At 42.7% G+C, this 24840-nt stretch overlaps 1 protein-coding gene across 1 annotated transcript in view; it reads left to right on the plus strand.

Moving 5' to 3' along the window:
• EFNB3 (ephrin B3) overlaps window positions 1-24840 on the plus strand; it is an 85574-nt gene that overhangs the window by 42315 nt on the left and 18419 nt on the right. Inside the window, exon 3 of the mRNA XM_063449711.1 lies at window positions 19678-19770. Within this exon, the coding sequence (XP_063305781.1) occupies window positions 19678-19770 (93 nt within the window). The remainder of the gene's footprint in view (window positions 1-19677; window positions 19771-24840) is intronic.

Raw genomic sequence — 24840 nt, forward strand, 5'->3', positions numbered from 1 at the left:
GTAAAAAACGCTCTATCGTCAGTATTTTGTAGTAACCGTGGACAACAAAGTCTTCTGCTGTCCCTAAAAATGTGTTTGTGAGCAAGATTGTCTCCCATTTAAACTTGTAAATTTTGAAAGGTTAATCCAGCCATTCTTCCTGCCTTTGAGGAGCATGGACTAAAGTAGACTGCTAGCAAAATCCCACAGGGCCAAAGGCTGCTTAGAAATGTGGGCACCCATCATTCTTCCTACAGGGATGGTAAATAGAAAAATATCTATATGACTCTTGGTTTCCTGTCTAATCCCTGGACCCTAGGCGGCTGCCTTTGGTTGCCCCATGGTTAACCTGGCTGTGCGTCTTTGTGAAGTAATGAACTTCCTGGCTGCTATAAGATACAGTATTGATGTATGATGCCCGAATATTGATAGGACAGAATATCTGATCACAGTACATGCCGGTACAGTGTCATGGATGTGGTGTGATATTGGCTATTGGCTTAAAGGACCACTACACACCCCAACAGCACTTCAGCTTGCTTTTTGGGTGAGGAGTAGCCAGGTGTAACCCCAGTTTATAAGAGTGCTGATTTATAAATTTGCTAGGGAACACAACAATGTTTAGGTCAAAATGTTGTTTTTGTTGGGTTTTTATTTACCCTGCTATGCTCCGTATAGCCACATGGGGCTTTTATAAAGATGCAGTGCGGTTATTAGGAAGCATTTGTCTGTTCCCCTACTTTGACCTTTCCATGCCGTTCCTTTGACTATCTTAGATGAAGCACTATACACCGTTTTTCATTTCTCGTTCCCAATTCAGATTTTCCATGTTTCTTTCAGTCACCGCCCTTTCTGAAACAACTGGACAGCCCCTCATCTTTATTAGGCACAATATCAGCCCAGACCTTTAGAGGTTTATTTACTAAATGGTGATGGAATTTGTAAATGTTAAGCCAGAATAACCAAGAATCATTCTTCAAATTGATTATCATTTCATTGTAGTTATTGTGGTCTAAAATTCCTGTCAATTTTCCACAATTCCCACAATTTAGTGCATCAATCCGTTAATATTTAGAAAATACTAAAGATACTGCCTCCAAAGTGTCCAAATAGGGATAAGATTGATAGAAATAGCCTTAGCACCATAACAACTACAGCACACCATAACCACTACCGTAGGTCCTCCACTTTTGTTGATATTGCTGATGTAGAAGTTCCAAATAGGCGCAAATTACTATATCTATTGCGTAGGGGGAATTTCCAATTTAGTGATATCTGTAGAGGAGGCTGGACTGAGGATGAAAATGGTTTGAATACTCACTTGGGGACCACGCCAGAAGACTGTGATGCAGTCATTATGGTGCCCAGATTAACCCTTTAATTACTAACACAAATCAGGAATCATGCATAGTGTGGTGCATTTTCTTACATTTTCTACTTTCATTCTCACTCCTCCCGACTGTCTATAATTTATTCCACCACTCCACTTATTTACCCCATCACTTCTCTAAATCTAACAGTCTGCCCCCTCCTGTCCTGGCCCCAGTGTTACTTATTTACCCCGTCACTTCTCTAAATCTAACAATCTGCCCCTCCTGTCCTGTCCCCAGTGTTACTTATTTACCCCATCACTTCTCTAAATCTAATAGTCTGCCCCCTCTTGTCCTGGCCCCAGTGTTAATTATTTACCCCATCACTTCTCTAAATCTAAGTCTGCCCCCTCCTGTCCTGTCCCCAGTGTTACTTATTTACCCCGTCACTTCTCTAAATCTAACAGTTTGCCCCCTCCTGTCCTGTCCCCAGTGTTACTTATTTTTTTTGTAAATTCTTTATTTTTAAGGTATGCAGGTATGTACAACAGTACCTGTGTCGCCACAACAGCGTTAGCAGGCTCTTTTCGCATGTTTATGTTAGTACAATCACGTGGCGTTTTAGGTATGCATACATTTTTATTTTGTAGAAGAGAAGTAGAAAGAAAGAAAGAGGGTATCGAAAACATTAGCAAGCTTTGTTGTAGCGTAGTTTCTCGTTCAGTCCATGTATTCACGATTTGTGTACCATGGTGTCTATCGTGTTCGCTTGTATCCTCTCTTCCCTCCCTGACCCTTTTCCTTTTTTGTAACTTCTTTGTTTGTGTATTTTCCGTTCACGTAGTGCAATGTGCAGTTGTGGGGTGCAGAAAGGTAAAAAGAGGAGGGGCAACAGATATATTCGCTTTTGCATTGCAGTACATGTTAGTTCTCGTTCCATGTTTCTATACCCTCGTAAAAGTGTTTTTGTGGTGTGTGGTTTATGTTCCGGGTCTCGGGGCTCCCGGTTGTGGGTTCTATTTGGGCTGTTGGTGTTTGCCTATTGGAGGCCCTGTAGGCCTGGGGTTGCCCTGGTGGTCCTTGTGGTGTGGTAGTGCTTAGCCGTGTGGTGTGGTACGTTGCGTGTGTGTGTGCTTGTGTGTGGGGGGGGGGGGGGGTGTCCTCGTACCTGTAGGATGTGGGGGGCTAATGTGGGTGACATGGTATGTTTGGAGCCCGACACGGTTGGAGTTTGATGCTCCCACGTCCGGGGCTCGTCTGTGGGGGGGTGGGGGGGGGGAGAGGGAGAAGAGTGAAGAGCGGAGAGTTGTGTAGCTTGTTTTGTTGGGTATATAAGAGGGGGGGGGTGGATAGGGGCGGGGCCCTCCGTTGGAGCTGAGTTGTTCGGTCAGGGGCTCGAGTTCGGGAGGTCCGCGTCCCCTGCTGGGGTGGTTTTGTGCTAGACCGTTTCCGGTGCTAGTCCTTGGTGTTGTGGTTCTGGGGTTGGTTCTTTGGCCCTTATATGTGCTTGTCTTAGGCTCTGGTGTTAGGGATATCACCTGTCAGGGTCATGCCCCTTTCTATCCCAGTCCTGTCTACCCTGGTCTTGTGTGGTACCTGCCCAGGGGATGTGGGTTGCCTTGGGTGTGGGTCGGCCTCCCGCCCTACGCGCCCGCGCCAGCCCGGCCCCTGTAGGATGGGGAGGAGAGAAGGGTGTAGGGAAGGGGAGAGGTTCCTTATTGCAGTGTCTTGGCTGGGTACGCCAATTTTGTGACGGTGGTGGCTTTCGTCGCCTGCTGTGTCTGTCCTGTGCGTGGAGACTTCGGTGGCGGAGTGGGGGATAGGTAGTTGAGAGCGGCTGGCGCTTTATTTTATGTTTATTTTCGTATGATTCAGATCCCAAAGATCCCAGATTCGGTGAAATGTGTTGTACATGTCGTGTATCTGTGCCGTTAATTCGTCTAGGTCCCGGGTTTCTTTAACTTTGCTAATTATGGTCGAGAGCTTGGGGATCCTTTTATCGGCCCATAATTCCGCTATCGCCCTTCGCGTCGCCAGTGTGATCCTGGCGGCCAGTTTGTTTTCATTCCTGGTAAGTACCTCCAGTGGTTTGCTTAGTAGCATGGTCCATGGCTGTGGGGTGATCGGTTTGTCGAGTATCGTTTCGAGGAGGTCGCCCACCTCGGCCCATAGTGGTTTGAGTTTGGGGCAGTTCCACCAGCAGTGGAGGTAGGTGCCGGTTTCCCCGCAGAGCTTCCAGCACCCATCATTGGGCTTTTGTCCCATTTTGTGGAGTCTGTGTGGTGTCAGATACCAGCGGAACATGGTCTTGTAAGCTTGTTCTTTGTGCGTGACGCACATTGTGAGGGAGTTTGTCGCTGCCCATATATCTGCCCAATCGCTCGGGTCGTCTGGCGGCCCTAGGTCTCTTTCCCATGCCGTGATGTAAGTGAGGTTAATTTGAGTAGCATGGGTCGTCAGAGTGTCGTAGAGTTTGGAGATTTGGCCTGTTTGGAGTGGTGCCTCAAAGCATTGTTTCTCGAACGCCGTTGGGGGGGACGTGCCTGCCTGTTTAATCATTGGCTGTTGAGCCAGGTCTCTGAGTTGTATATATCTGAAATGGTCTGCTGTGGTCAGCGTGTCTGCATTCGGGAGATCATGGTACTTGCGAATCTCTCCATGGTTATATAGGTGCAGTAGTCTAGAGATGTCACGCTGGTCAAAGGCTGTGAAATGTTTTGCGGTCATCCCTGGTGGGAAAAGCTTGTTGCGGTAGATCGGAGTTACCGGGGAGAGGAAGGAGGATAAGTCGTATCTGGGGTTGAGTTTGTCCCAGAGGGTCAGTGTATGGGTGATTGCCGGGGAGGTGGGCGGTGGGAGTGGTCGGTATGTGCGAGGCACCCACATGTATGAGGAGGGTAGGTCCCAGCCCATGATATCGTGCTCCAGGTCCACCCACCTTTTGTATCCCGGGGGTGCGTGCCATTGTTGGATATGGGCCAATTGGGCGGCATGGTAGTAATGTTGGAAGTTGGGTAAGCCCAGTCCGCCTCTGTGCTTGGGGACATACATCGTTGTCCTGCGTATCCTGGGTCGTTTTGCTTTCCATATGAACTTATCAATGGCGGTTTGGAGGCGTTTAAAGTCCGGTTTCTGTATCGGGACGGGTAGTGTTTGGAAGAGGTAAAGGAATCTCGGAAGGAGATTCATTTTGACTGTTGTGACTCTTCCCAGCCAAGACACCCCCAATTTGTCCCATCGCTGGAGGTCTGTGTGCGCTGTTGCGAGTAGCGGGTTGTAGTTGAGGCTATATGTGTCTCCAAGTGCAGGTGTTAGTCTAATGCCCAGGTAGGTGAGAGAAGTTGTGGTGATGTGGAAGGGAAATAGGTGGCGGAGCAGTTTAAGTTGTGTAGGTTCCAGTGCTATCGGCATGAGTACCGATTTAGACACGTTGATTTTGTATCCCGATATGATGGAATATTCGGCGATCAAGTCGAGTGTGGCCTGCAAGGATGGGATGGGGTCCGTCAGTGTTAGCAGGACATCGTCCGCAAATGCCGCTACGGTGTACTCCTCGCGTCTGATCTGTACCCCCCGGATAGCTGGGTGGTTGCGAATGGCCTGTAATAAGGGCTCTAGGGAAACCGCGAAGAGCAGAGGGGAGAGGGGGCACCCCTGCCTGGTACCGTTGGCTATCTTGAACGTTTGGGCTTCGATGTTGGGAAGTAAGAGTTTACCTGTTGGTTGATGATATATTGCTCTGAAGTTTAAAAAGCCGGGTGGGAATTTTAAGTGCGCGAGAACGCTATACATGTATGGCCAGAGGAGGCGATCGAAGGCCTTCTCCGCGTCCAACGAAAGCACCACTGTCGGGATGTGCCTGTGTTGGGAGTACCAGATTGTGTTGAATGCTCTTCTAGTGTTATCCGCTGCTTGGCGTTTGGGGATAAAACCGACTTGGTCTGGGTGGATCAATGTTGGAAGGTATGGGTTGAGGCGATTGGCCAGGGCCTTCGTTAGGATTTTCAGGTCGGTATTCAAGAGGGAGATCGGGCGGTATTGCCCCGGGTCTAGGTGTTCTTTCCCTGGTTTAGGCAGAAGGCAGATGTCGGCTGACAGCATGTCTGGGGGGAGCGAGTGTCCCTCCAGCAGTGAGTTAAAAGCTTTGCAGAGCGGCGGGAGTAGTATTGCCTGAAAGGTCTTGTAGTAAAGGGCTGTGAAGCCATCAGGTCCAGGGCTCTTCATCGGTTTGAGGGTCTTTAGGACTTGGGCTAGTTCTTCGGCTTCTATGGGGGATTCCAATCTTGCTTGCGCCGCGCTGGATAAGGAGGGTAGGTTAAGGGGTCGGAGAAAGGCGGCGGTAGCCTCCGTTCGGTCCCCATCCCCCTGGGGTGATTGTGCGGTGTGATTGTATAGGTTGGTGTAGAATTGAAGGAATTCTTGGGCTATTTTTTCTGGGGTCGTCGTGATCTCCCCCGTTCGGGTTCGTATTTTCGAGATTTTCTTGATATCTTGCCTTTTCTTAAGACAATGCCCAATGAGCGAGTCTGCTTTGTTGCCCTTCTCATAAAATCGCTGTTTGGACCACATGAGGTTTCTTGCCACATCTACGGCCGAGAGTTGTTTAATGAGTGCGCGTGTTTCTGTGAGTTGCGCCATTAGTGCCTCTGAGGGATGGCGTTTATGGAGGGTTTCGAGCTTGGTTAGGTTTGCGAGGGCGTCCGTCAGTTTTGCCAGTCGTTGCTTTTTGAGGGCCGTGGCTATCGCTATGAGGTTGCCTCGAATTGTGGGTTTGTGGGCCGCCCAAACTGTTGTCGGCGTTACGTCGTCCGTGGTATTGAGGTCAAAATAGGTTTTGAGGTTCTCGGTCACCGTGTGGATCGTTGCCATGTCTTTTAATATCCACGGATTTAGTCTCCAGCGCCAGGGGCGTGCTAGTTGTGGGACTTGTATTGCCAACGTGACTTCCGCGTGGTCCGACCACGCAATGTTGCCTATGTGTGTATGGGTGGTCCAATGTTGGACAGCATGAGAGATTAAAAAGCCGTCGATACGAGAGTATGAACGGTGTGTGTGAGAGTAGAAGGTGTAGTCTTTTGAGGACGGGTGCTGGATTCTCCAGGCGTCTAGCAGGGAAGTGTCGTTGAGAAAATCGGCGTACAGTTTGTCATTTCTAGTCGGGGCGGGCGTGCTTCCCAGTACCGTTCTGCGGTCTATGACAGGCGAGTGTGTTGCGTTAAAGTCGCCCCCGATGATTAAATGTGTAGTAGGTAGGCTCGTTAGGTGGGCCTTAAAGTTGGGCCAGAATGTGGTGTCAGGGATGGTGGGTGCATATAACGAACATATCGTTATCGGGCTCGTGCCCATTCGTCCGGTGAGGAAGAGGAATCTCCCTGCTGGATCTTTGTGGGTTTGTATGTCTTCCAGTGGGCAGGAGTTGCGCAGCAAGATTGCGACCCCTTAAGTTTTTGTTTCCGAGGAATTGGCTAAGTAGTATCTTTTGAAGTGTCTGTTGGCCAACGGGAAGTGTTTGTGATCAGTGAAGTGGGTTTCCTGGAGTAGGACGATGTCCGCCCCCGTGCGGTTTGCCCAGCGGAGGATCCCGTGCCTCTTGCCTGGGGAGTTCAGTCCTTTTACGTTGAGTGAGGTTAGGCGGATCGTGAGCTTCTGTGGTGCCATGCCGAGTTGGTGTTTATGGCAATCCAGGGGGCGGATGATGGGGGGGCTGTAGGAGGGTGGAACCCTTAGGAGGGGTGGGTGGGTGGTTAGTTAGTAGGTAGTTAGTTTGGTGAGGGGTCAGGAGGGGGAGAGGGTGTTTAGGCCTCCCCCCACGCGGGCGCGGTCGGTCGGGAGGCCGCTCCCAGAGGGTTGGTGAGTTGTGAACTGGACTTATCTATATGGCCAGTTGTGTGGTAGGCGGGGGTTCGGTCTCAAGGTCTGGGGTCTGTGTGGCGGTCCCCAGGGAAGTAGAGGCCTGTAAGGGAGGAGTTCGCAAGCGGTGGCAGGATTCGCCCTTGGCCTGCCTCTGAAGGATTTGTGGTGGTTGAGCCAGTAGTGGGGAGGGGGGGAGGGGGACAAGGAGACGGGCGGAGGGAGGGTGGGTCTTTGTATTTGCTGAGAGGTGTGTATTTGGTGGCCTTTGTGTGTGGGATTTGCAGGTTGTGGTGCGTCTAGAACTTTGGCAACTGTGCCGTAACTTTGTGCTACCTGAGAGCGCTGTCCCGTTATCCGGAGGTCTTAGAGTTGTGCGGGGGTTGCTGCGTCTGGGGTGGAGTTGAGTCTTGTGCGATGGCTCGCTGTGTCTTGGAGTCCCCTTGTGGGACTGTATGGGGGGGTGGGAGCTCGGGAAAGCGTGGTGATGGGTAGGGTCTACCTTGAACTGGCCCTCCCTGTCTGGTGTTTGTTCCCCCTGATGGTGGTCCACGGTAGCGTGACGTGCTAAGCGGGTTGTGTGGCAGTGTCTTTCTGGCGTATGCTCTGGTCTGTGGTGCTTTAGGGCGCTATGTTGTCGTGTTGTGCGCTGGGTTGTGTTGCCCTGGATGTGTTGGGAGCGCCCCGTTTGCCTGGGCGGTCTGGCTTATGCCATGGTCGCCACTGGCCCCTCGATCTGCTCCCCACCTCAGGTTGGGGTCGTGTGGGTGGTGTTTGTGCTTATTTGAGTGTGGTATGTCCCATCTCCGGCAGCCTCTTTGTGGTTTTGTTTTGATGTTATTTTGTTGTATATGTCCCCCCTCCGTAACAAGGAAGCAATCAGGTAGCCATATAACAATTTGTCTGCAAAGTATAAGGATAGCGGAGGAGAAATATGCGAACACAGCAATTTTCCATGAGCAAGGAATAGCCACCAAGCGAGGAAGGGATAAGCAGCGTGGTTTGTGGTAGCTGCCTGCCTGGTGCGTTATGGTTATCGTGTCCCTTTGCCTGTATCCCATGTTGGCCTGTCCGGTGGTCATGGTTGTCGGTGGGCTGTGCGGGAATATGCTCACCTAGTCTTTGGTCAGTGAGAGTTATGGCCCTTTGTCGGTGGTTGAGTCTTGTTGCCTGTGCAGTGTCCCGGCCAGTTAGGGTCCGTGCCCTGATTCTGGTTGGTAGCTAATGTCTCTGGCCGGTGTACTGTCCCCTGGTATCCCGGTCACCTATACTTATTCTGTGGGTGCCGAGGGCTGTGCATGTGGCTGTAGCTCGCGTCCAGTGAGGTGTTATCTGTCCTTACTGTCGTGTGGCCCCTGTGGGGCTGGGGTATCTGGCCTGTTGTGGCTCATAATTTCAGAGTTGGGGGTGTCCCCGGTCCATGGCCTGTCCAGGTGCACGGTGGGAGTGGTGGGGTCTCGTTGGTTTGGTTCGTCCCGTCTCTGTGTAGTGGGGGTCGGTGGTCTTTCCAGTGTCCCAGTCCGTGGTCGTTTGGCGGATCTCATGTGTAGTGTGGTGTCCCGTGCATAGTACTTGCAAAATTTAGTCCCAAGTCCCCAGTCCAGCAATTCAGGTCGGCTCGTCCAGGCCCTTCTGTCGTCCGGTGAGGGTGTTCTCTGTGATGTATGATGGTGGGAGAGGGCCCGGCGTTGGAGTCCTTGATCTGCGGTCGGCCTGTGGGCGATGGTGCTGGGTACATCTTGGGTGCAGGCGGTGTTGTCAAAAGCGGCTGTGTAACCGGTGCTTCTGTCGTCGGTGCGGGGTATGCGGATGTAATGCTGTAAGTTGCAGTTCTGTTAGTCTTGGGCAGGGGGGCTTCGGCGTCCAGACAGGCTGCTACCTCCATTGTGTCGCTGCCCCCTCCTCGATTATTTACGGCTTATGTCCTTTACTGCACCGCATTCCTCCTGTCGTGTCCCCAGTGTTACTTATTTACCCCATCACTTCTCTAAATCTAAGTCTGCCCCCTCCTGTCCTGCCCCCAGTGTTACTTATTTACCCCATCACTTCTCTAAATCTAACAATCTGCCCCCTCCTGTCCTGGCCCCAGTGTTACTTATTTACCCCATCACTTCGCTAAATCTAACAATCTGCCCCCTCCTGTCCTGGCCCCAGTGTTACTTATTTACCCCATCACTTCTCAAAATCTAACAGTCTGCCCCCTCCTGTCCTCCATTGCTATTTATTTACCCCATCACTTCTGTGAACTAGACCAACCTGCTCCCCTTGGATCCCCGCTGACTCCTGATATCCTGCTCTATAAATCTTCCCTGTAATACTGGACCTTGTTTTATCCCCTTCTCTATATCTCTATCACCCCATTTATAGCACTCCCTTCCATCCTTCAGGTCTCCTCTCTCCCATCCCCCCCCCCCTTTATCTTCCTCCCTCCCAGTGAGTGCTTTCCCTCCGTTTCCCCCTCTCCCCCCTCTGGGGACACGCTTGCTTCCTCCGTCACTGAGCGGAAATAACAAGTGTTGACATTTAGGTCAGAAAGAAAGGAGGGAGTGAGATGGAGAGAAGGAGCCAGGCAGTAAATAGAACCCCCCGAGTACCGGAGCCTCCATGGCAGACTCCGGTACCTGCTATTAATTACAATGTAGGTCAGAGTGTCAGAGGATGAACATGAGATAAAGAGAGAGCCCACGTGGTCTGTCTGCACCCGTATTTGTCTCTCTGTATAAAGCTTTACTCATAGAATCCATACACTACCTCTCGCCTCGCTTTATACAGTACATCTAGCTCTATACTGTACATCTACCTCTATACTGTACATCTACCTCCACATAGTACATCTACCTCTATACAGTACATCTCCCTCCACTTTGTACATCTCCCTCTATACTGTACATCTCCCTTCATATAGAACATATACCTCTATACTGTACATCTCTCTCCACATAGTACATCTACCTCTATACTGTACATCTCCCTCCACATAGTACATCTACCTCTATACTGTACATCTCCCTTCATATAGAACATATACCTCTATACTGTACATCTCCCTCCACATAGTACATCTACCTCTATACTGTACATCTCCCTTCATATAGAACATATACCTCTATACTGTACATCTCCCTCCATATATTACATCTACCTCTATACTGTACATCTCCCTCCACATAGTACATCTCCCTCTATACTGTACATCTCCCTTCATATAGAACATATACCTCTATACTGTACATCTACCTCTATACTGTACATCTTCCTCCATATAGTACATCTACCTCTATACTGTACATCTCCCTTCATATAGAACATATACCTCTATACTGTACATCTCCCTCCATATAGTACATATACCTCTATACTGTACATCTACCTCTATACTGTACATCTTCCTCCATATAGTACATCTACCTCTATACTGTACATCTACCTCTATACTGTACATCTTCCTCCATATAGTACATCTACCTCTATACTGTACATCTCCCTTCATATAGAACATATACCTCTATACTGTACATCTCCCTCCATATAGTACATATACCTCTATACTGTACATCTACCTCTATACTGTACATCTTCCTCCATATAGTACATCTACCTCTATACTGTACATCTCCCTTCATATAGAACATATACCTCTATACTGTACATCTCCCTCCATATAGTACATCTCCCTCTATACTGTACATCTCCCTCCATATAGTACATCTACCTCTATACTGTACATCTCCCTCCACATAGTACATCTACCTCTATACTGTACATCTCCCTCCATATAGTACATGCCATGTCTCTCTCTCAAAACAATGCTTCTCTCTCCATACCGTGTCTCTCTCCCCATACTGTCTCTCTCTCTCCATAATCTGCCTATCTCCATACTGTGCTTCTCTCTCTTACTATGTCTACAATGCTTCTCTCTATACTATACATCTCTTTATATACTGTGCATCTCTCTTTTTGCCATGCGTCTTTTTATACTGTACTTTTTCATCCATACCGTGCCTCTCCTTCCACACCGTGCCTCTCCCTCCAAACCGTGTCTCTCCCTCCAAACCGTGTCTCTCCCTTCATACCATGCCTCTCCCTCCATACCGTGCCTCTCCCTCCATACCGTGCCTCTCCTTCCATACCGTGCCTGTCCCTCAATACCGTGCCTCTCCCTCCATACCCTGTCTCTTCCTCCATACCCTGCCTCTCCCTCCATACCATGCCTCCATACCGTGTCTCTCCCTCCATACCGTGCCTCTCCCTCCATACCGTGCCTCTCCCTCCATACCGTGCCTGTCCCTCCATACCGTGCCTCTCCTTTCATACTGTGCCTCTCCTTCCATACCGTGCCTGTCCCTCAATACCGTGCCTGTCCCTCCATACCCTGTCTCTTCCTCCATACCCTGCCTCTCCCTCCATACCATGCCTCTCCCTCCATACCGTGTCTCTCCCTCCATACCGTGCCTCTCCCTCCATACCGTGCCTGTCCCTCCATACCGTGCCTCTCCTTTCATACTGTGCCTCTCCTTCCATACCGTGCCTGTCCATCAATACCGTGCCTCTCCCTCCATACCCTGTCTCTTCCTCCATACCCTGCCTCTCCCTCCATACCTTGCCTGTCCCTCCATACCGTGTCTCTCCCTCCATACCGTGCCTCTCCCTCCATACCGTGCCTGTCCCTCCATACCGTGCCTCTCCTTTCATACTGTGCCTCTCCTTCCATACCGTGCCTGTCCCTCCATACCGTGCCTGTCCCTCCATACCGTGCCTCTCCTTTCATACTGTGCCTCTCCTTCCATACCGTGCCTGTCCCTCCATACCATGCCTCTCTCTCCATAATGTGCCTTTCTCTCTATTGTCCACTGTCTCTGGTACTCTGTCTCTTCCATTCGTCTTTCTTTATTTGTTCCCTGTCTCATTCTCAGTTTTTTATTGTGTCCCCCTTTCTATAAGCTCCCTCTGTGTTGCCATGATATCAGTTATTATATCTGCTGATATTGTCCATTCCGTTCCCCCATTCTATTTCCTATTTTCTTTATCTATATGTCTCTCTCCTTTGTCTCTCCTAATCTCTCCCTATTGTCTTTTCTCCTTTTTTAATCACAATTCGCTCTTTCTCCTTGCTGCTCCCTCTCTCTGTCCCCCATAGGCATGTCATTATACACCTCTCTGTCTCCCTCATGCCCTTCGTAGTCTGCCTTCTGATTGGCTGAAATCCCTCCTTTCGTGACAAGGGACAGTGGGGGATATGATTGAATAAAACAGCCTCCAAGATGGCTGTCACAGCCTGTTAGGAGATACTATGGAGTTACTTTATATAGCGCTGCTCCATATAACATAACATTGATATAGCATGGCAATGCAATTATATCATTTCATGTTCATGACCCGGAGATTCTGTGCTACTTAACTGTGCCAAGTATGGATTCCAGGACAGATACTGCAAATAAACTCTTAAACAAAGCACATTATCTGTTATAGTACTAGATAATCAGTATCCTTATATAGCACAGGATTGTTCATTGTCAGCGTATAGATACTCAGTATCATTATACAGAGCGGTGTGTTCATTATCAGTGTATAGATACTCAGTATCATTATACAGAGCAGTGTGTTCATTATCACTGTATAGATAGTCAGTATCATTATACAGAGCGGCGTGTTCATTATCAGTGTATAGATACTCAGTATTATTATACAGAGCGGTGTGTTCATTATCACTGTATAGATACTCAGTATTATTATACAGAGCGGCGTGTTCATTATCAGTGTATAGATACTCAGTATAATTATACAGAGCGCTGTGTTCATTATCAGTGTATAGATACTCAGTATCATAATACAGAGCGCTGTGTTCATTATCAGTGTATAGATACTCAGTATTATTATACAGAGCGGGGTGTTCATTATCAGCGTATAGATACTCAGTATCATTATACATAGCTGTGTGTTCATTATCAGTGTATAGATACTCGGTATCATTATACAGAGCGGTATGTTCATTATCAGTGTATAGATCCTCGGTATCATTATACAGAGCGATGTGTTTATTATCAGCTTATATATACTCAGTATCATTATACAGAGCGGTGTGTTCATTATTAGTGTATAGATACTCCGTATTATTATACAGTGCAGTGTGTTCATTATCAGTGTATAGATACTCCGTATCATTATACAGAGCGGTGTGTTCATTATCAGCGTATAGATACTCAGTATCATTATACAGAGCGTCGTATTCATTATCAGTGTATAGATACTCAGAATCATTATACAGAGCGGTGTGTTCATTATTAGTTTTTAGATACTCACTATAATTATACAGAGCGCTGTGTTCATTATCAGTGTATAGATACTCAGTATCATTATACAGTGCAGTGTGCTCATTATCAGTGTATAGATACTCAGTATCATTATACAGAGCGTTGTGTTCATTATCAGCGTATAGATACTCAGTATCATTATACAGAGCGGCGTGTACATTATCAGTGTATAGATACTCAGAATCATTATACAGAGCGGTGTGTTCATTATCAGTGTATAGATACTCAGAATCATTATACAGAGCGGCGTGTTCATTATTAGTGTATAGATACTCAGTATCATTATACAGAGCGGTGTGCTCATTATCAGTGTATAGATACTCGGTATCATTATACAGAGCGGTATGTTCATTATCAGTGTATAGATACTCAAAATCATTATACAGAGCGATGTGTTTATTATCAGCTTATATATACTCAGTATCATTATACAGAGCGGTGTGTTCATTATTAGTGTATAGATACTCCGTATTATTATACAGTGCAGTGTGTTCATTATCAGTGTATAGATACTCCGTATCATTATACAGAGCGGTGTGTTCATTATCAGCGTATAGATACTCAGTATCATTATACAGAGCGTCGTATTCATTATCAGTGTATAGATACTCAGAATCATTATACAGAGCGGTGTGTTCATTATTAGTTTTTAGATACTCACTATAATTATACAGAGCGGTGTGTTCATTATCAGTGTATAGATACTCAGAATAATTATACAGAGCGGTGTGTTCATTATTAGTTTTTAGATACTCACTATAATTATACAGAGCGGTGTGTTCATTATCAGTGTATAGATACTCAGTATCATTATACAGAGCGGTGTGTTCATTATCAGTGTATAGATACTCAGTATCATTATACAGAGCGGGGTGTTCATTATCAGCGTATAGATACTCTGTATCATTATACAAAGCTGTGTGTTCATTATCAGTGTATAGATACTCGGTATCATTATACAGAGCGGTATGTTCATTATCAGTGTATAGATACTCGGTATCATTATACAGAGCGATGTGTTTATTATCAGCTTATATATACTCAGTATCATTATACAGTGCAGTGTGCTCATTATCAGTGTATAGATACTCAGTATCATTATACAGAGCGTTGTGTTCATTATCAGCGTATAGATACTCAGTATCATTATACAGAGCGGCGTGTACATTATCAGTGTATAGATACTCAGAATCATTATACAGAGCGGTGTGTTCATTATCAGTGTATAGATACTCAGAATCATTATACAGAGCGGCGTGTTCATTATTAGTGTATAGATACTCAGTATCATTATACAGAGCGGTGTGCTCATTATCAGTGTATAGATACTCAGTATGATTATACAGAGTGGTGTGTTCATTTTCAGCGTATAGATACTCAGTATCATTATTGAGAGCGGTGTGTTCATTATCAGTGTATAGATACTCGATATCATTATACAGAGCGATGTGTTTATTATCAGCTTATATATACTCAGTATCATTATACAGAGCGGTGTGTTAATTATTAGTGTATAGATACTCCGTATTATTATACAGTGCAGTGTGTTCATTATCAGTGTATAGATACTCCGTATCATTATACAGAGCGGTGTGTTCATTATCAGCGTATAGGTACTCAGTATCATTATACAGAGCGCCGTGTTCATTATCAGTGTATAGATACTCAGTATCATTATACAGAGCGGTGTGTTCATTATCAGTGTATAGATACTCGGTATCATTATACAGAGCGGTGTGTTCATTATCAGTGTATAGATACTCAGTATCATTATACAGAGCGGTGTGTTCATTATCAGTGTATAGATACTCGGTATCATTATACAGAGCGGTGTGTTCATTATCAGTGTTTAGATACTCGGTATCATTATACAGAGCGGTGTGTTCATTATTACTGTATAGATACTCAGTATCATTATACAGAGCGGTTCATTATCAGTGTTTAGATACTCTTATTATTATACAGAGCGGTTTATTATCAGTGTTTAGATACTCAGTGTCATTATACAGAGCGGTTTATTATCAGTGTTTAGATACTCTTATTATTATACAGAGCGGTTTATTATCAGTGTTTAGATACTCAGTGTCATTATACAGAGCGGTTTATTATCAGTGTATAGATACTCAGTATTATTATACAGAGCGGTTCATTATTAGTGTATAGATACTCAGTATCATTATACAGAGCGGTGTGTTCATTATCAGGATATAGATACTCAGTATCATTATACAGCACGGCGTGTTCATTATCAGTGTATAGATACTCAGTATGATTATACAGAGCGGTGTGTTCATTTTCAGCGTATAGATACTCAGTATCATTATTGAGAGCGGTGTGTTCATTATCAGTGTATAGATACTCGATATCATTATACAGAGCGATGTGTTTATTATCAGCTTATATATACTCAGTATCATTATACAGAGCGGTGTGTTCATTATTAGTGTATAGATACTCCGTATTATTATACAGTGCAGTGTGTTCATTATCAGTGTATAGATACTCCGTATCATTATACAGAGCGGTGTGTTCATTATCAGCGTATAGGTACTCAGTATCATTATACAGAGCGTCGTGTTCATTATCAGTGTATAGATACTCAGTATAATTATACAGAGCGGTGTGTTCATTATCAGAGTATAGATACTCGGTATCATTATACAGAGCGGTGTGTTCATTATCAGTGTTTAGATACTCAGTATGATTATACAGAGTGGTGTGTTCATTTTCAGCGTATAGATACTCAGTATCATTATTGAGAGCGGTGTGTTCATTATCAGTGTATAGATACTCGATATCATTATACAGAGCGATGTGTTTATTATCAGCTTATATATACTCAGTATCATTATACAGAGCGGTGTGTTCATTATTAGTGTATAGATACTCCGTATTATTATACAGTGCAGTGTGTTCATTATCAGTGTATAGATACTCCGTATCATTATACAGAGCGGTGTGTTCATTATCAGCGTATAGGTACTCAGTATCATTATACAGAGCGTCGTGTTCATTATCAGTGTATAGATACTCAGTATCATTATACAGAGCGGTGTGTTCATTATCAGTGTATAGATACTCGGTATCATTATACAGAGCGGTGTGTTCATTATCAGTGTATAGATACTCAGTATCATTATACAGAGCGGTGTGTTCATTATCAGTGTATAGATACTCGGTATCATTATACAGAGCGGTGTGTTCATTATCAGTGTTTAGATACTCGGTATCATTATACAGAGCGGTGTGTTCATTATTACTGTATAGATACTCAGTATCATTATACAGAGCGGTTCATTATCAGTGTTTAGATACTCTTATTATTATACAGAGCGGTTTATTATCAGTGTTTAGATACTCAGTGTAATTATACAGAGCGGTTTATTATCAGTGTTTAGATACTCTTATTATTATACAGAGCGGTTTATTATCAGTGTTTAGATACTCAGTGTCATTATACAGAGCGGTTTATTATCAGTGTATAGATACTCAGTATTATTATACAGAGCGGTTCATTATTAGTGTATAGATACTCAGTATCATTATACAGAGCGGTGTGTTCATTATCAGGATATAGATACTCAGTATCATTATACAGCACGGCGTGTTCATTATCAGTGTATAGATACTCAGTATGATTATACAGAGCGGTGTGTTCATTTTCAGCGTATAGATACTCAGTATCATTATTGAGAGCGGTGTGTTCATTATCAGTGTATAGATACTCGATATCATTATACAGAGCGATGTGTTTATTATCAGCTTATATATACTCAGTATCATTATACAGAGCGGTGTGTTCATTATTAGTGTATAGATACTCCGTATTATTATACAGTGCAGTGTGTTCATTATCAGTGTATAGATACTCCGTATCATTATACAGAGCGGTGTGTTCATTATCAGCGTATAGGTACTCAGTATCATTATACAGAGCGTCGTGTTCATTATCAGTGTATAGATACTCAGTATAATTATACAGAGCGGTGTGTTCATTATCAGAGTATAGATACTCGGTATCATTATACAGAGCGGTGTGTTCATTATCAGTGTTTAGATACTCAGTATCATTATACAGAGCGGTGTGTTCATTATTACTGTATAGATACTCAGTATCATTATACAGAGCGGTTTATTATCAGTGTTTAGATACTCAGTGTCATTATACAGAGCGGTTTATTATCAGTGTTTAGATACTCTTATTATTATACAGAGCGGTTTATTATCAGTGTTTAGATACTCAGTGTCATTATACAGAGCGGTGTGTTCATTATCAGGATATAGATACTCAGTATCATTATACAGCACGGCGTGTTCATTATCAGTGTATAGATACTCAGTATTATTATACGGAGCGGCGCGTTCATTATCAGTGTATAGATACTCCGTATCATTATACAGAGCGGTGTGTTCATTATCAGTGTATAGATACTCAGTATTATTATACAGAGCGGCGTGTTCATTATCAGTGTATAGATACTCCGTATCATTATACAGAGCGGTGTGTTCATTATCAGTGTATAGATACTCAGTATTATTATACAGAGCGGCGTGTTCATTATCAGTGTATAGATACTCCGTATTATTATACAGAGCGGGGTGTTCATTATCAGTGTATAGATACTCGGTATCATTATACAGAGCGGTGTGCTCATTATCAGTGTATAGATACTCGGTATCATTATACAGAGCGGTATGTTCATTATCAGTGTATAGATACTCGATATCATTATACAGAGCGATGTGTTTATTATCAGCTTATATATACTCAGTATCATTATACAGAGCGGTGTGTTCATTATTAGTGTATAGATACTCCGTATTATTATACAGTGCAGTGTGTTCATTATCAGTGTATAGATACTCCGTATCATTATACAGAGCGGTGTGTTCATTATCAGTGTATAGATACTCAGTATTATTATACAGAGTGGTGTGTTCATTATTAGTTTTTAGATACTCAGTATCATTATACAGAGCGGTGTGTTCATTATCAGTGTATAGATACTCATTATTATTATACAGAGCGGTGTGTTCATTATCAGTGTATAGATACTCAGTATCATTATACAGAGCGGTGTGTTCATTATCAGTGTATAGATACTCAGTATCATTATACAGAGCGGTGTGTTCATTATCAGTGTATAGATACTCATTATCATTATACAGAGCGGCGTGTTCATTATCAGTGTATAGATACTCAGTATCATTATACAGAGCGGTGTGTTCATTATCAGTGTATAGATACTCGGTATCATTATACAGAGCGGTGTGTTCATTATCCGTGTTTAGATACTCGGTATCATTATACAGAGCGGCGTGTTCATTATCAGTGTATAGATACTCGGTATCATTATACAGAGCGGTGTGTTCATTATCAGTGTATAGATACTCAGTATCATTATACAGAGCGGTTCATTATCAGTGTTTAGATACTCAGTATCATTATACAGAGCGGTGTGTTCATTATCAGTGTATAGATACTCAGTATCATTATACAGAGCGGTGTGTTCATTATCAGTGTATAGATACTCAGTATCATTATACAGAGCGCTGTGTTCATTATCAGTGTATAGATGCTTGGTATCATTATACAGAGCGGTGTGATCATTATTAGTGTATATATACTCAGTAACATTATACAGAGCGGTTCATTATCAGTGTTTAGATACTCTGTATCATTATACAGAGCGGTTTATTATCAGTGTTTAGATACTCTTATTATTATACAAAGCGTTTTATTATCAGTGTTTAGATACTCTTATTATTATACAAAGCGGTTTATTATCAGTGTTTAGATACTCTTATTATTATACAGAGCGGTTCATTACCAGTGTTTAGATACTCAGTATCATTATACAGAGCGGTTTATTATCAGTGTTTAGATACTCTTATTATTATACAGAGCGGTTTATTATCAGTGTTTAGATACTCTTATTATTATACAAAGCGGTTTATTATCAGTGTTTAGATACTCTTATTATTATACAGAGCGGTTTATTATCAGTGTTTAGATACTCTTATTATTATACAGAGCGGTTTATTATCAGTGTTTAGATACTCTTATTATTATACAGAGCGGTTTATTATCAGTGTTTAGATACTCTTATTATTATACAGAGCGGTTTATTATCAGTGTTTAGATACGCAGTATTATTATATATAGCAATTAGTGACGCTGTAGTAGTTGATGGCAGATTGATCTGAATGTTTTATTCTGTCTCTAGCCACCTCTGACGGGACTCTTGAAGGACTGGAGAACCTTCGAGGAGGTGTTTGTGAAACCAAAGGCATGAAGGTGACATTAAAAGTGGGACAAAGTAAGTATCATCACGTTCTAAAGATTATACTGTGTCGCCCATGCCCATACTACATGTACATGGATACAGTGATAAATATAGAGACACACACATACAGGTACATGGATACAGTGATAAATACAGAGACACACACATACATGTACATGGATACAGTGATAAATATAGAGACACACACATACAGGTACATGGATACAGTGATAAATACAGAGGCACACACATACAGGTACATGGATACAGTGATAAATACAGAGACACACACATACAGGTACATGGATACAGTGATAAATATAGAGACACACACATACAGGTACATGGATACAGTGATAAATATAGAGAGACACACATACAGGTACATGGATACAGTGATAAATATAGAGACACACACATACAGGTACATGGATACAGTGATAAATATAGAGACACACACATACAGGTACATGGATACAGTGATAAATATAGAGACACACACATACAGGTACATGGATACAGTGATAAATACAGAGACACACACATACAGGTACATGGATACAGTGATAAATATAGAGACACACACATACAGGTACATGGATACAGTGATAAATACAGAGGCACACACATACAGGTACATGGATACAGTGATAAATACAGAGACACACACATACAGGTACATGGATACAGTGATAAATATAGAGACACACACATACAGGTACATGGATACAGTGATAAATATAGAGAGACACACATACAGGTACATGGATACAGTGATAAATATAGAGACACACACATACAGGTACATGGATACAGTGATAAATATAGAGACACACACATACAGGTACATGGATACAGTGATAAATATAGAGACACACACATACAGGTACATGGATACAGTGATAAATATAGAGACACACACATACAGGTACATGGATACAGTGATAAATATAGAGACACACACATACAGGTACATGGATACAGTGATAAATATAGAGACACACACATACAGTTACATGGATACAGTGATAAATATAGAGACACACACATACAGGTACATGGATACAGTGATAAATATAGAGACACACACACATACAGGTACATGGATACAGTGATAAATACAGAGACACACACATACAGGTACATGGATACAGTGATAAATATAGAGACACACACATACAGGTACATGGACACAGTGATAAATAAAGAGGCACACACATACAGGTACATGGATACAGTGATAAATATAGAGACACACACATACAGGTACATGGATACAGTGATAAATATAGAGACACACACATACAGGTACATGGATACAGTGATAAATATAGAGACACACACATACAGGTACATGGATACAGTGATAAATATAGAGACACACACATACAGGTACATGGATACAGTGATAAATATAGAGACACACACATACAGGTACATGGATACAGTGATACATATAGAGACACACACATACAGGTACATGGATACAGTGATAAATACAGAGGCACACACATACAGGTACATGGATACAGTGATACATATAGAGACACACACATACAGGTACATGGATACAGTGATAAATATAGAGACACACACATACAGGTACATGGATACAGTGATAAATACAGAGACACACACATACAGGTACATGGATACAGTGATAAATATAGAGACACACACATACAGGTACATGGATACAGTGATAAATATAGAGACACACACATACAGGTACATGGATACAGTGATACATATAGAGACACACACATACAGTTACATGGATACAGTGATAAATATAGAGACACACACATACAGGTACATGGATACAGTGATAAATATAGAGACACACACACATACAGGTACATGATACAGTGATAAATACAGAGACACACACATACAGGTACATGGATACAGTGATAAATACAGAGGCACACACATACAGGTACATGGATACAGTGATAAATAGAGAGACACACACATACAGGTACATGGATACAGTGATAAATATAGAGACACACACATACAGGTACATGGACACAGTGATAAATTAAGAGACACACACATACATGTACATGGATACAGTGATAAATATATAGACACACACATACAGGTACATGGATACAGTGATAAATATAGAGAGACACACATACAGGTACATGGATACAGTGATAAATATAGAGACACACACATACAGGTACATGGATACAGTGATAAATATAGAGACACACACATACAGGTACATGGATACAGTGATAAATATAGAGACACACACATACAGGTACATGGATACAGTGATAAATACAGAGACACACACATACAGGTACATGGATACAGTGATAAATATAGAGACACACACATACAGGTACATGGATACAGTGATAAATACAGAGGCACACACATACAGGTACATGGATACAGTGATAAATACAGAGACACACACATACAGGTACATGGATACAGTGATAAATATAGAGACACACACATACAGGTACATGGATACAGTGATAAATATAGAGAGACACACATACAGGTACATGGATACAGTGATAAATATAGAGACACACACATACAGGTACATGGATACAGTGATAAATATAGAGACACACACATACAGGTACATGGATACAGTGATAAATATAGAGACACACACATACAGGTACATGGATACAGTGATAAATATAGAGACACACACATACAGGTACATGGATACAGTGATAAATACAGAGACACACACATACAGGTACATGGATACAGTGATAAATATAGAGACACACACATACAGGTACATGGATACAGTGATAAATACAGAGGCACACACATACAGGTACATGGATACAGTGATAAATACAGAGACACACACATACAGGTACATGGATACAGTGATAAATATAGAGACACACACATACAGGTACATGGATACAGTGATAAATATAGAGAGACACACATACAGGTACATGGATACAGTGATAAATATAGAGACACACACATACAGGTACATGGATACAGTGATAAATATAGAGACACACACATACAGGTACATGGATACAGTGATAAATATAGAGACACACACATACAGGTACATGGATACAGTGATAAATATAGAGACACACACATACAGGTACATGGATACAGTGATAAATATAGAGACACACACATACAGGTACATGGATACAGTGATAAATATAGAGACACACACATACAGTTACATGGATACAGTGATAAATATAGAGACACACACATACAGGTACATGGATACAGTGATAAATATAGAGACACACACACATACAGGTACATGGATACAGTGATAAATACAGAGACACACACATACAGGTACATGGATACAGTGATAAATATAGAGACACACACATACAGGTACATGGACACAGTGATAAATAAAGAGGCACACACATACAGGTACATGGATACAGTGATAAATATAGAGACACACACATACAGGTACATGGATACAGTGATAAATATAGAGACACACACATACAGGTACATGGATACAGTGATAAATATAGAGACACACACATACAGGTACATGGATACAGTGATAAATATAGAGACACACACATACAGGTACATGGATACAGTGATAAATATAGAGACACACACATACAGGTACATGGATACAGTGATACATATAGAGACACACACATACAGGTACATGGATACAGTGATAAATACAGAGGCACACACATACAGGTACATGGATACAGTGATACATATAGAGACACACACATACAGGTACATGGATACAGTGATAAATATAGAGACACACACATACAGGTACATGGATACAGTGATAAATACAGAGACACACACATACAGGTACATGGATACAGTGATAAATATAGAGACACACACATACAGGTACATGGATACAGTGATAAATATAGAGACACACACATACAGGTACATGGATACAGTGATACATATAGAGACACACACATACAGTTACATGGATACAGTGATAAATATAGAGACACACACATACAGGTACATGGATACAGTGATAAATATAGAGACACACACACATACAGGTACATGATACAGTGATAAATACAGAGACACACACATACAGGTACATGGATACAGTGATAAATACAGAGGCACACACATACAGGTACATGGATACAGTGATAAATAGAGAGACACACACATACAGGTACATGGATACAGTGATAAATATAGAGACACACACATACAGGTACATGGACACAGTGATAAATTAAGAGACACACACATACATGTACATGGATACAGTGATAAATATATAGACACACACATACAGGTACATGGATACAGTGATAAATATAGAGAGACACACATACAGGTACATGGATACAGTGATAAATATAGAGACACACACATACAGGTACATGGATACAGTGATAAATATAGAGACACACACATACAGGTACATGGATACAGTGATAAATATAGAGACACACACATACAGGTACATGGATACAGTGATAAATACAGAGACACACACATACAGGTACATGGATACAGTGATAAATATAGAGACACACACATACAGGTACATGGATACAGTGATAAATACAGAGGCACACACATACAGGTACATGGATACAGTGATAAATACAGAGACACACACATACAGGTACATGGATACAGTGATAAATATAGAGACACACACATACAGGTACATGGATACAGTGATAAATATAGAGAGACACACATACAGGTACATGGATACAGTGATAAATATAGAGACACACACATACAGGTACATGGATACAGTGATAAATATAGAGACACACACATACAGGTACATGGATACAGTGATAAATATAGAGACACACACATACAGGTACATGGATACAGTGATAAATATAGAGACACACACATACAGGTACATGGATACAGTGATAAATATAGAGACACACACATACAGGTACATGGATACAGTGATAAATATAGAGACACACACATACAGTTACATGGATACAGTGATAAATATAGAGACACACACATACAGGTACATGGATACAGTGATAAATATAGAGACACACACACATACAGGTACATGGATACAGTGATAAATACAGAGACACACACATACAGGTACATGGA

The sequence above is a fragment of the Pelobates fuscus genome, chromosome 3 (assembly GCF_036172605.1).
Source record: "Pelobates fuscus isolate aPelFus1 chromosome 3, aPelFus1.pri, whole genome shotgun sequence".
Classification (NCBI taxonomy): Eukaryota; Metazoa; Chordata; class Amphibia; order Anura; family Pelobatidae; genus Pelobates; species Pelobates fuscus.